Here is a 14,080-nt window from a genome sequence, read left to right as displayed (position 1 = left end):
CCCAAAGCGGATAAGAAGGGCTGTCCTGCCATATGGCCAGAGGGTCCACAAGTGACCCCTGACTCCCACTCCCCTCTTCTACTTGTGGGATTTATTACACTTCGTAGGAGATTGAGAAAACATGGCTATACAAAAATAGAATACTAATTACCCATTCTCCCTCCACCCAGAGATGATCACCACGAACTTTCTGATGTTTGTTACAGATAATACATAATCATTCTTACAAATGGGATCATGTTACCTGCAGCTTGGTAACTTGGGAGTTTTTAACATTAAATATGAACATATGAACATATGTTCTCATGACAGTTAGTAGATGATTATTTCATCATTAATAAGAGCACTTCATTTAGGGTATATTGTGGTTTTAAACCAACCCTGTATTGATGGTCACTGATTGACCAATTTTTTTATGTTATGAACCAGACTTTCTATAAAGGGTCAAATAGTAACTTGTGGACCACATATGATCTCTGTCTTGTATCCTTTTTTTTAAAATAACCTTTTAAAAAACCATACTTAGATCACAGACCATGTGGAAACAGGCCCAGCCTGAATTTGGTCTGTGGGCTGTAGTTTGCCGACTCCCAGCATAAACAGTGCTGTGACACGTGGCCTGGACAGCAGCTTGGGCGTGCCAGCCCCTGTCCTCTGGATGCACTCTTACGAGTGGAGTTACTGCTACTGAATGGTTGGTGCTAATTTTAAGGCTCTTCATCAGTACTATGAAATTACCCTCCAGAGAGGTTATGCCCGTTAGCATCCTCACCATTAGTGTTTGCAAATGCCGTTTTTCCTATCTCACCAAGATGGGATATTTCTTTCTTTTTTTTTGCCATTTGGGGAAGAAATAAATGATATCTAATTGTCTTTTGAGTTTTCATTTCTAAAATAGGTAGGATGCTGGCTAGTTATGTTTCTTGAGTGGTTATTACATGGTTACCCTTTTTTTCATTGGTGTATTTATTGTTCTTATTACAAGAGTTCTTATAAAGAAATTACACAAAATTTTTTCTGTTTTCTTAGCTGTGCTCTTCACATTTTCTGGATTTTGTGTTCTGTTGTTGTTACAGAGAAGTTTTTTGTTTCACCCCTGAAATCAAATCTGCTTCTGCTTCATGAGTTTTTCATGTTGTGAAATGCTTAAACCAGGCCTTCAGACCCCAAGATAGCTCAGCTGCTTTTTCCTCCCATCTCTTCTGGTTCGTGTACCATTTACGTTTAATGCACCTGGAATCAATCTCAGTGGGGATCAGACTGTGTGGTTTTCTGCGTGGTTAGCCAGTTGTCCGCTTTCCTGGCTGGTCCGCAGTGCAGTGCTTGTTGCCTGTGAAATTCTTGGCTGCACGATGGGGTGGCTGTGCCAGCTGCTGAGGTGGGAGGTGGAGCCGGCCAGGTGTGTCTTACTTGGCTTGCTTTGGGGCTGCGGTGGGGGCTCAGAAATAGTCCCATTAGAAAGTGCGTCAGAACCCCAGTCCACCGCTCTGGTGCAGGCTTGCTCTCTGTTCTGGAGTCTGCAGTGAGGAGGGCCGTCGGCAGGGGAGCATCTGTGTCAACACCTAACTGGAAGGTGTGAAGGGACGAGGAGGATGGGCAGGTACAGTGGGACCCTGGGAGATGCAGTGAGCACTCCGCAGACTGACTATGTGCCAGGGACTCCTTAGAAGGGAGGGAGACAGCCTTCAGGTTCCTTCAGCTGCGATTCTGCCTGCCCGTCCACCGTGTCAGCTGTGTTCAGTTACCCAGAGGGATTCGTACAACCCCCCAACACCCACTTTCTGTCTTTAGCCTGAAGGCCAGCTGGAAATCTGCAAGATGTACAAGCAGTCTTTCTGTCAAATGCATTCCCATTTACTTGCAGTGAAGAAAATTAGCATATTAAATGGATTTAAACTCACTCTGAACCTAAATGCTGTCATCTTCACACACGTGCATTTGAGTACGTGGATGAATCTTTCTTGTGAGTCTTTTGATGTCCTGGTGTTTTGAAATCAGGAAGGAGATTAAGGAGGATGCTGGCAACGCATGTTTGTTTTACACAAGCAGCAGAGGAGGCTGTTAGACTAGGAAGAGCACAGGAATGTACTGGATGGTGAACTATTTTCTAAGTTGGTATCAAAGATAAAAATTTATTACAAGGATGTTTTTATAACCTTCTACACAGCAGAAGAACACCATAAATATAAATTAATACCAAATGGCAGACTGGGAAAATGTTGCCCATCCAAAGGGTTGACACTTTTCCTAGTAGAGGACATGTCCGGTGGGGTTCCGTGAGACGACACTTAGCTCATTAGACCAGAGACCTCGCCGTGGAATTAGGACTGGAGAAGGGCCTCCCTCGCTGCAGTGGGCAGGGGCGGGCTGGTGGCCTTCCTGGAGGCAGGGGCCCTCGGGCCTATATCTGCAGCCAGCACTCGGACTGGCAGGTCCTCTTCCGGGGCTTCATTCCGGGAAGGGTTTCGTGTGGAGGTGAGAAGATAAGGGTGCTGCCTTTGTGCAGTTTGTAGAAGTGGGAGGAAGCCTCAGTGTCCTATACTAGGGAGCGGCCTTGTTAGATGCTAGTGTTTGTACCAGGGATGCGAGGAAGCCCCCGCCTGCAGAAATGGTAACAAAAGTGAATGTGAGAAAGACACAGCGCATTTCCCTAGTCTGTAAAGAAAGTGGATGTGTATACACATCTGTCTGTGTGGCCGGAAAAGAGGCTCAAAAAATGTTCGTCACGTCCTAGAGATTATGTCTGGGGGGAGTTATATATAATACAAGGAAAGATAGAGCTTTTGTTTATTTTGGCATTTTTCCCTGAGTACAGATTGCCTTTTAATAATCTTAAAAGAACTGTTCACTCCAAACATGCCACATCTCAAACGGTGTTGGTAGGCCTGTGGCACACTCATTTTCATCTCTCTCCCTCTAAGGAGAAACGACTAGGACTTGCACTAGAAACACCCACTAGGGCCGGGCGGCTCCGTGACTTGGTGCAAAGGAACTGGGCTCCTGGTCGGAGGCGGAGCCTGGGCACTGCAGCTGCTCCCCCACAGCAGGGGAGGTGGGGGGGCGGCCTCCAGCGCCATCTGCCGTCAGGCCAGGGGACGAGGGCAGCTTTGTCAGTGAGACGTGCTTGTGCCTGCAGTGTGAAAACACACTTCTGCACGGGGGCCATGAGCCATATCCAAGGGTCACGCCGCCTGGGGAGTCACCCCCAGTGTGGAGCAGGAGGAAAACAAGGACTAGGAAGGGCGGGCAGGCCTTGGACCGCAGATGGCGTTTGGAGGCCTGTGATCTCTCTGTGTTGCAGCCTCCCAGAGTGAAATGCTTGACCAGGATCTGGCACCCCAACATCACAGAGACAGGCGAGATCTGCCTAAGGTGAGTGCCTCTTCACATCTTCTGCATTTGTGCACCCTGTGGGCGAATGTGGGCTTTCTGACATGTTTTCTCTGCTGAGAGGAGATTCTGAGGGATTTGGCAGTTTTTAAAGTAACTGGAATGGTCTCGGGGTCTGCGCCGCAGCCAGGCCTTGGCCTCGGCCTCCACACCTGCACCCTCTGGGGGCCAAGGGCCCACTAGTCAGCACAGCCCGGACTCCCTCTGAGGTTCCTTGCCCGTTCCCCTCCTATATGAATGAGGCCACGTTCCCTCCATGTGACCAATTTTAGCTAAGAGGGAAAAATATGATTAATGAAATCAGAGAAAAAATGTGGATGACAGGCTTAGGAGACCTGGGTACTTGTGCTAAGATGTCCTCTCTTTACCAAAATGGGCTTGGTGTGTCTAAGACATCTTTGAAGCAGGTCAGCTTTCCGAGAGCTTCACGTCAGTTGTAGCCTGTGTGTCCCAGCTTTCCAATGGCAGAGGATCTGGGATCAGCTGTTTCCTGCCTCTTAAGGTTGCTGTCACGAATGTAGAGGACTGGAGAAGATGTGTTAGGGGGGGTTGTGTTAAGTTGAGCATCTGGGCTTTGTCTTTCTGTGTCTCATCGCTGTCTCTGGTGAGATTGTGTGAATGTGGGGGCTCAGGTGCCAGGTGGCCTGGGCTTGAACACTGCCCAGCACCGGCAGCAGCATGTCTGTGGGGAGTCCCCCCACGGCCACTGCTGTGTGTCCCAGTTTGGGAAGTGGGCCTTGAGCTGTCGCTCCTTCCTTCTGTGCTCTAAGCTCTTGTGCCGGCTGCTGCCCAGGGATCAACAGCCACCTGTGAAGATGCACAAACCAGGCCGTACCAGTGCCTTGCTGCTGGCATAGCAGGAGCCCTTTTTCTTTCTTAAAAGCACAGTTAGGACCCATTCTCCCATTTCATTTTTTGTATATGGTGTCCCTTTTCCATATTGGCCTCAGTTTTTATAGATACTAAAAATGTATTTTGTAAGAGTATACCTTTTTTTAAGGCACCTTTCTTTTTCAGTATCTGTCCTTGAAGTATTGGAACTTTACAAATCTGCCATCTTCAGGTTCAGGTCCCCAGCATTTCTCCCCCTAGGCTTTCGCCTGTGCTTCTCCCCTGGGCATTCTCCACACCCCACTTCCCTGTCACGTCCCACTTCTCGGTCAGAATTAGGTCCAGAGTGGGAGCTACTCTTTTCATTTTTGCTGTCTTCTGAGAAACCGGATTTTTAACAAAGCATGACAGGAACTTGACAAATGGTCACCTGCTGCAGAAGCCAGAAACCTTTAAGGCAGATCATTGATAGGGGTGCTTGGCCTCACAGGGACCTGCAGAGGGACGCGTGGGGGTGAAACGGTGCTCAGGTTGCCGGGTACAGGAGAAGGACTCAGTGTGTGAGAGAGAACTGGCTCTGTCTCTCTGTGTACACCTGTAGGCTTCTCATTGATCCCTCAGCTGTAAGGTGTACACTGAACTTGTATTTCCCTTGGTCTTTTCGGCTGATGTCTAGGGATTTAATTGAGGGAAATAATGTGCTAGGTTGGTACAACGACCACCTTGTTTGTGGAAAACTAGACAGTGTCCAGCAGTGCCTTGGCACACAGCTGACCCGTGGTGTCTCCTGAGCAGAGGGAGAGGCGAGCCTCCCCACTGCCCCTGGGCTGCGGCGACCGCCAGGTGGCCCAGACCAGCACCTGGTGCTCTGTGGGGCCTTGTCTAGTACACAGGGCACTTACTCCTCCTAGTGAGGCATGCCCTGCTCCTTCGAAGCCCCAGGCCAGGAGTCCAGTGCTTGCATTTGAGACTTTTTTCCTCTGGAGTCTAAGCTTCCAGTGAGTCCCCGGGGCCCCCTCTGCCCCCTCGCCTTAGTGCCCTCTCTGATGGCACCACAGGTTCTGTCCCCTGAGCTCCTGGGGACTGTCATCTGTTGAGGTGGGGCTAGAACCACCATCTTTCCTCTGTGGCTCCGCCAGACATGGGCACAGCCTACCCAGTGGCACTTGCTCTCCTGTTAGCTGCCATTGCCCTTGGTGGGCACACCTGGCCTCCAGGTGCAAAGCCCTCCTGCTCTGGCTGTGCTCTTGATGGGGGGGGTGCAGAAGGACACTGACCGGGCAGCAGTGAGCCTGCTGGCTGGCTTCCCTCCTCAGCTAATGCTGCTTGAGCCCAGACACAGTGGGGATCTGTCACATTCTCTGCTTGGTGGGGCTTCCTGCTGGTGCGGAGATCGGCGTTAAACAAGAACACAACAAGGGCCCGGCTGAGGACTGCAGTGAGGCCCATAAAAGAGAAGGAGGTGTTAGACGAGAAGTCATCCTTGTCCCTGCCTTAGTAGACATCTCTCATTGGATCTTACAGACCACTAGGATTCGGCAGATGGTTCCCAAAAAGTTACTCAAAAGTTGAAGGGTTTCATTTCAACAAGTCACTGATGCCTCCATAGGGTGAAAGACGTCCACCTTGCTGGACTGGGGTAGGGCACAGGAAAGGCTTTCTTGTTTTCTTCTTAAAGCTCAGTGTGAGCTTCAGTGGTCAGTTAAGGTTGGTTTTATGTATTGTAACTGAACTTCATGAACAATTAAGATTATAGCATTGATTTAAATTCTGCATTATTTGTATTTTCTCCTGATCTTAATTTATATGAATTTGAATGTGCTCTGATACAAAAAAATTTTTCATAGTAACAATTATGGCTGTGGAGAGCCTGAAACTGACATGTTAGCTTAGGAACTGTTAAGGTAACATCAAAGCAGCAGGGTGATGCTCAACAATGCCGAACCGATTTTTCACCAGAAGGGAACTTGACAGTAAATTGTAATTTATAATGAAAATGACTCTCAGCTTAAGAAATAGGACCTCACAGTACCTCTGAAGCATGCAGGCTCTGAGCATGGGTCTCCCACCTGTGGGTGAGCGCCATGCAGAATTTTGTGTTAATTTACCTTCATCCTCAAGAGCCTTTGAGCATTCTAAAAAGCAACAAGAAAACAAAACCAGCTGGGAAGAGGTGTGCAGGAGCTCACATGGTCCACCTGCAGCCCCGGGTGGGCTGCCTGGGTTGAAGGACACACCCAGTCACCAGGTGTGTGTCCCTGGGTGTGTTTCTCCTATGTGCTTTGCTCACCTCTGCAAAAAGGAGAGAGTGGCGGCTCCCTCATGGGGTGCTGAGGCGTTAAGAGAGTTTAGGATCATGCTGGCGTCGGATAGGCGACTCTAAGTGCCAGTTTTCGGTGTCATTGTGGTCACTGTCATTTTCTGAGCGTTACGTTGACAAATGCTCTTTGTGTGTTCTGTTCTACGCATGCTTTTCCCCTGGTTAAAGCTTGCGCGCCATCCAGGGTTAAAGACCTGTGTATACACACGAGATCAGATGAACCCGTGTGCAGCTTTGGCAGTGGAAAAGGCCTTCTGCAGCAAGGCAGGGAGCTGCAAAGCCACAGAAGGAGTGGGTGCCCTCAACAGTGCAGTTCCCAAAGTCAGGACGCGTGCTGAGGGGGCCTGGCTGCGGCGGACAGGGCTGTGTCTGGGGCTCTCGTGGCTGGAGGCTGCCCCTTGCTCACCGCTGTGCCTCTGTGTCTGTTCCAGTTTACTGAGAGAACATTCGATCGATGGCACCGGCTGGGCTCCCACTAGGACGTTAAAGGTAGAGTGCAATGCCTTAGACCACAAGCCTTCCCTGGAGGCCTCTCCCACCTGTCATCAGCCACCTCTGAGAACAGGGGCGTCCTGGCTGTCCCATCCACGCGTAGCCAGCTCCCCCTCTTCCCGCCACCCACCTGCCTGCCTGGGGCCGCTCGGCCAAGCATGTACCCCGGTCACCTCCTCTGTCCTCATTCCTGCCCCCCAGCTCCTGGGAGAGGGTGGGGCACATTGCCACACTGCTGCTCTTAGAGGATGCTGAGGCCCAGAGAGATGGACCTTGGGCCTGGGGCCAGCTCTGGTTCTGTACGTGCCCACACCTGTGGGGGACAGCAGCAACTGGTACACAGACCTCCTTGTGGCCCAAAAGGACTGTCAGGTGTTGGGCATCACCCGTAGGCTACTGGGGAAGAACACAGAGTAGTAGTTTGGGGCCCTGTCCCAGAGCCAGGGGCACCGCAGACTGCACGACCCCTCCCAGGCTATGGTCTCCACTGCCCCGGGCAGCCGGCCTGTCCTCCTCTTGACACGTGTCGTGCCCTCCTAGGAACAGCTTCTGTTTGGGCAGCCCCTCTCCCTGGCAGGCCCCCACTTCCCCTGTGAAGCCTCTCCCCACCAGGTGGGCTCTCCGTGGGGCCCTTCTGTGGAGGCTCTGCGGACATGCCCATCTCTCTGGCCCCCTCCTCCTGGCCAAGAGCTGGTATTCACCCACAGCTCCAGCCCAGGCCCGGGCCCACTCACATCCAAAGGACGGGAGGGATGGATGGGCACGGATGAGAGAAAGCAGAGAGGGGCAGTTAGAGCCACCGGCCAGCAGAGTCCTGGGTGCACAACGTGAGCGCAGACCAGAAAGAGGCAGGGCTGGAGCTGAGGCTGGGAAGGCTGGGAGGGAATCTGCAATCGCGCCACAGATCCTGAGTCAGCCCAGAGAGAACAGCATTGATCGCAGTTTTATTTCAATGAAAATTTCTGATCTTTGTTAGAAAATACTAGTTTCACTTGATTTTTTAAATACCTAGAACAAAATTATTAAGACTCAGGGGACAGTGGGTGATGAACGTACCTCTGATCCCCAAGAGGCCATAGATGCAAAGAGAGCAGATTTTATTCTAAACGTGGCTCTTGAGGAGTCCGAGCTAAGCTTGGTGATGGCAGGTAATGGGTGGTGGAGGTGAGGGCCTCTGTGCAGACGCGCCCACGCTCTGTGACGGCCCCGGGGTGCGCTCACGGGGCCCTGGCGCCGCCAGGAGCACAGTTTATGTTGTCTCTGATTTTATATTCACCACCTGTAGCTGCCCATCTTTGAATATCCCAGAGTTTGTTGTTCTGTTGAAGAGAAACTACTTTATTGTCTGTCTTAGGAAACACAAAGCATGCTAAAGATAGATTTTGATATTTTGATATGAAATACGTATTTCTCGGTCATGGATTTAGAAGACTTGAAGTACACAGGAGCCTGCAATCATTTCTTTCTTTCTTTCTTTCTTATTTCAGGATGTAGTCTGGGGATTGAACTCACTGTTCACTGTAAGTATGGTGACCAGAACCCCAAGCTGTTCTTGGGTCCCCTGGCCGCTTGCTTCACACATCACACCAAGGATAACACAAGGGGACTAAAAACACCAGCGTGTACGTGCTGAGCCCTCTTTTCTGTCATCAGTCAGAAGAACAGTGGGACGAGAACCAGAGGGCTCTGGAGTGACATGCAGGCAGGTCGTGGGGCAGGGAGCAGAGCGTCCCACGCCTGCCCCACTGGAGTGGCTGCTGCCACCCGCACGGGCACAAGGCCAGCTCCATCTTGCAGCCTGCCCCACGGGCAGCCATGGCTCTGGGCGCCTGGCCCAGCCCCGCTCTGCGTCTGCCATCCCCTGCAGCCCTGGCCGCAGCCCCCCTCCGTCCCAGGCCTCCAGCTCTGAGTGAAGGGGTGCGCGGCCACCCAGCCCTTGGGCTTTTCACAAACCCAGAACACCTTGGAGTTGTTTTCTAAGGTTCTGTGAGCTGCCCAAGTTGGCTGTCCTCAAAACATAGCATGACACAGGCAGGACGGGAGGGGGGAGGAGCTGGGGAAAAGCCAGGAGGGTGACGGGGGCCGGCGTTGGGGTGTCGCCTGTGTCACTATGCGAGCCTTTGAGTTTGCACTTTCTGGTCATAAGAGAGCTTTAAACGGAATAAGCTTCAGGGATCTGTCTCTGAAAAACAAGAAGAAAAACTGACTTTTGGTAAAACCGAAAGTTCCTCTGTAAAAATGAGCCCATCCCACAGCCCCACAGCACGGCAGGCCGATGGGGGCTTCCTGGCCCCGGGCAGATGCGCCCCCACAGCTCAGCCACCCAGGGCGGGGCTGCTGCCCTCCCCCTTGTCTGAGGCCCCAGTGCTCTTGCTCTTTTCTTCAGTAAAACAGAACCAGCAGAGCCTCAAAATCACGCCCTGAGCCCGGCCGCCCTCTGCCTCCCGTCCGACGTCATCAGGTGATGCCTGTAACCAGAGCGGCGAACCAATGCTTCCTGGTCTCTGGCCCCTGGGTCTGCGCGGGAAGGCGGTGCCCGAGGGGGCGGCCGTCTGGACAGGCTTTGGCTGCTTCGGTCACTTTGCTGTGATTCTGTTTTTGGCTTTTTCAATGAAGTAAATGCAGTTTTACCTATGGAACTGTGAAGGCTGGAATATGATTTAAAATCTGCCTGGTGGTTGTGCTTCATTTTTCCTTTTTTTAAAAAAGAATTCTGGTATAGTCCCCATCTCTCCAGGTACTCCAAACCTTGCAAATGATAAAGACCAACCAAAATTGCTAATTAATTCTATAGTGGTTATTCTAACCAGCATATTCATTTTAGGCCAAATATATGGTAAAAGATAAAGAATTTTATGGATCCAGTGTAATCTTTTATGCACTGCTGTCTCACATAATACTTACTTTATATTTTTGCCTATTTCTAGGACTTGGGAGTCTAATTTCCCAACTGTAAACATCACAGAGGTTTAGTTTTTCTTTGCTGTATTTGGACAAACTGTATGTATTTATCCCCCAATTTAACATTTCTCTTGGGGATAAATACAGTTGTCTTTATAGTGATCCCATGATGGCTTTGAAAAGCAGTGATTCATCATAAGAACAAATCTCATGTCCCTGCTTTTTAAGAGGAGGACTAGGCAGTATAGAGAGAAGACGGAGCCTCCAGTCTGAAACCCCTGCTATTTCCTGGGCAGATGGGGAGGAGCCATTCCAGGGCTTCTCTGAGGTAGAACGGGTCTGGTGCGCCCTCCTGAGGCCCAGGGATACCAGCCTGACGCACTGTCCTGAATTTGGTCGGGCTCTAGCCACCATTGCTCCTGGGTTGTGAGCATGACGTCCGTAGAAGGTGAGGTAAGAGGTCAGGGGGTTGTCCAGTTATGGTCAGAATGGAAACCGTACACTTATGGATCAAAGTTGAGAGGAAATGAGTTTTTAAGGAAAAAAGGATTTTTATTTGGAAATGCTGGTGATGAAAGTTGTTTTTCATTCTCCAATTATCAAAATAGCATTAGAAATCATTGCAGTTTCTTCCACTTTCACCAAACTTTGCACAATTACATATAAACATATCCCTGACTTCTTTCAGTCAACCATTTATTTCCTTTTTGAAAGAGACTCTCCCCCCATGTCCAGTACTTTTACATCAGGAGAACCTCAGTTCTTAGTGGGATTTCTCAACTCTCTAGGTCCTTCTACCATTTGCTGATAAGATTTCTGATGCCTGGTTCATAAAATGAAGGCTTGTAACAGAAAAACAGTTTCTTTCCATTGTTTACTCGAGTTACTCTCTTTTTAAGGATCTTTTGAATTTTGATGATCCACTGAATATTGAAGCTGCAGAACACCATTTGCGGGACAAGGTAAGCTAGTCACAGGAATATTCTAGGTTGATGTGTTTCATTTTTTTTAATGTCTTTTAATAAGATATGTGTGAAATTGAGAATGGTAGAACTCAGGACTGAGTTTGAAGTAATTTATCAATAATGTGTTAAATAACAAGTGTGAGTGGTCCCACCGTCAGTAGTCAGACCTCTGCACTGCCTTCGGGCGGCTCTGGCCACGTTGTGTTGCTCAGCAAAGCCTTGGTTTTGGCCGCAGTGCCGATGAGCCCCAGCCCCCCCCCCCCACTTCTTCAGGGGGCTCCCCACTTGTCATTGTAGGACTTCCCTACTCATCAACCCTGTACACTAAACCTTGTCAGGGAAAGAAAGCAATGGTAACAGGGAACACTCACATGGCCAGGTAGGAAAGATGGCATAAATGTCTATCATTTTATTCTTCTTGAAAGGTTGTTTCTTGCTCTGATTATGAAATAAGGGGAAGAGTGGTGATTTGTAAACTTTTAGCCCCAGTAAGGCGGACCTAAAGCTCTTCAATCAGGACTGCCTCCACGTGAATTCTTAGACAAGCCCTCCCCGACCCCACTAATGTTCTTACACGGAGGTCCTGTAAAGCCATTCTGGGAAGACGGGTCTGGACACAGGGCCTTCCTGATGGCAGTAGCCATGGCTCATCCCTGTCTGGTCAGGTTGTGGCCTGGCTGTCATCATGACCTTGACCACACTTGGGGGCCTCACTCTCCCAATTCACAAAATGAAGAGTCTTGGCATCTCTTCTGCACAGAGCATGTGTGTTTATGTCCCCACCCCCTGACCTGGCACAGGGTCTCGCACACAGTAGGCACCCGGAGCAGTAGGGAAAGGGCGCTCGGCCCCGCAGGTCTCCGATGAGCCTGCCACCTTGGCAGCTGGGGGACGGAGGCCACGCCCGCATCGCTCTCAGCTTGGCCCTGACGTGCTGCTCCGCTCACTGACCTGCTCCTCTTCCTTCCCTCCCAGGAGGACTTCCGGAGTAAGGTTGAAGACTACATGAAGCGCTACGCCAGATGATAGAGGAGGGGACTGCAGGGCTGTGGGCTGTGTGCTGCCGGTTTGTCTCCGTCTCAGACCGAGAGGGAGCCGCCTCCCCTCCTCGCGCTCCCTCAGCCCCACCGGGTCATCCGAGTCCTGTGACCATGTCCTGAGGAAGAACCTCTTCACGACTGCCCACTGTACCTGGAGAGCTCCACGTAAATACAGCAAGAAAATGTGCTTGGGGTTCTAAAGAGTTGTCTGCTTACCTTAACATGTTTACTTTTTGGAAATTGTACTGTGTAGGCTGTTGGTGAGATTCTTGAGAAGCTGTAATGAGCTCAGAATTGAGGCTGGAGCTTGCTTCTTCCCTTTCCAAACAAAACGGCCCCTGCACAAGTGCTGACGGTGTGCTCAGTGTAGCTCGCAGACTGGCCTAAGAAACCCGCTGCAAACTGTGACGGACGCGAACTCGTAACTCCTCCCACAGATGCTGGCCCCGCCTACATGTCATGAGGCTTCCAGAGTGCATAGAGTCATTCACTGTAGATCTCTTACTGAAATGCATATTTTATTTAATGTAAGTATATTTTGGAACAGATTTGTAATTTGTACAATTTAATGCTTTAATTATTTTTTTCTATCTTCATTTAGTTTGTATTTTCATTGTCTAGAGCAGACAGAAAGATGTTGGGTCAAGCAATTATTGCAGAGAAATACAAAGAAAATATGAAAGACACATTACTCATTCTGTCCAAATGCAACAAGAATTTGGCTTTTAAAAATTCAGCTCTTACTTTCAGGTCCAGATGGGGCAGGACATTTCAGACCCCTTTGAAACCGGATCTAGATGATTTCAGAACAAAATGCAGGGTGCCTTCTCACATGCTGCCCAGAGGCAACTGGCTGAGCCCAGGCCAGCTGGGGGGCTTGGTGCTTTTGCAGTGGTCTGTGCCTGTGAGCCAGGAGGCAGTGCCTGTGGAGCTGCTGACCAGAGAGCCGGACCCCCTGGGTCCTGAGGGACTGGAGAAAGCTCAGGAACCAGCCCAAACAGTGCCTCGTGCCTCTGGGGCCATAGCTGTGGCCTGCCGAGTTTACTGGGGTTCTGGGCCCTGTTGAGGGGGGAGCACTCCAAGGCCTTGTAGGTATGGGAGTCAGCAGACGGCCGTATGGGGTGAGGTTGGCGCACTTCAGAGGAAGAACACCAACAAGGCCAGCGGATTTATGCCAGCATTTAGACACTGGAGCCAGTGACATCAAGTGCAAGATAAATGTTTATATGGTTTCATCTGCTGCTTGCCTAACATACTCAGGTATAACTGACAGCCTCCTTAGACCCGACTTCCCCATCTGCCATCTACCATCTACCTGGCCTGGTTCATTTTTCATGATTTATATTATAATCTCTGATTCTGCGATCAGTCTGTCCTGGAGGTCAGCACGGGAGGGATGCAGGCCCTGCTTCCCCTTTGAAGCCAGGAATTGTTCCCATTAGACTTGAGGTGGTGCCAGCTAACAGGCCACATGGCTGGTGCACAGAGCAGAATGGGTAGGACTGGGTTCAGGGCATGGCGGCATCTCAGCAGCTCAGGGCCTGTCAGGGATACACATAACCCTGCTTCCGAGCCCTGGGAGACACTGCAACTTACACACTATTAACTGAAGCTCTGCCCAGCATTGCAAGAACTTGCCAGCCAGGCACTGAGCCTTCCTCCACTTGGTGGGTCAGGAGGGCAGCAGCCGCCATCCCACAGGCCTGGCTCCTGCCCCTGTGACCCAGGGCATGCGGCTGGCTTCCTGGAGCCAACCCTCGGGGCCATCTCACTGCCGTCCGGGCAGCCCCCGGGCCGCACGGCTGGAGGTACAGGTGGAGGTGGAAGAAATGATGGCATTGCCTGTGGTTTAACAGAAACATGCTATTGGAGGTAAAAGACTGCCATCTGAGCCAGCCTGGAAGGGTAATAATCTGTTTATTTTGACCTCAGAGTATTTGCACAGAGAAAAATACTTTATCAGGGGGGGATCGTAATTATTCAAAAAAGACATTTCCACATAATGGGATCATCCCTTTCTGCCCAGTGGAAATCCCTTGGCAGTATTTTGCCTCTCCGCTCCCCCAAGCCACACATCTTAAGGGGCTCTGCCCATCACCATGAGCAGCTGGTATTGTGCTGGTAGAGGGCCTGTGGCATCT

At 50.5% G+C, this 14,080-nt stretch overlaps 1 protein-coding gene across 2 annotated transcripts in view; it reads left to right on the top strand.

The window, feature by feature from the left end:
• The window catches only part of UBE2F (ubiquitin conjugating enzyme E2 F (putative)), a 47,504-nt gene extending 34,969 nt beyond the window's left edge, over positions 1–12,535 (top strand). For both annotated transcript variants that reach the window (XM_037009646.2, XM_037009645.2), the window contains exons 6-10: positions 3,302–3,372; positions 6,973–7,030; positions 8,521–8,553; positions 10,834–10,896; positions 11,875–12,535. In XM_037009646.2, the coding sequence (XP_036865541.2) occupies positions 3,302–3,372; positions 6,973–7,030; positions 8,521–8,553; positions 10,834–10,896; positions 11,875–11,925 (276 nt within the window). In that variant the 3' untranslated portion in view covers positions 11,926–12,535. The remainder of the gene's footprint in view (positions 1–3,301; positions 3,373–6,972; positions 7,031–8,520; positions 8,554–10,833; positions 10,897–11,874) is intronic.
• Positions 12,536–14,080: the final 1,545 nt, after the last annotated feature.

Source organism: Manis javanica, chromosome 12 (genome assembly GCF_040802235.1).
Source record: "Manis javanica isolate MJ-LG chromosome 12, MJ_LKY, whole genome shotgun sequence".
Classification (NCBI taxonomy): Eukaryota; Metazoa; Chordata; class Mammalia; order Pholidota; family Manidae; genus Manis; species Manis javanica.
This window is presented reverse-complemented; position numbering and strand designations above follow the sequence as displayed.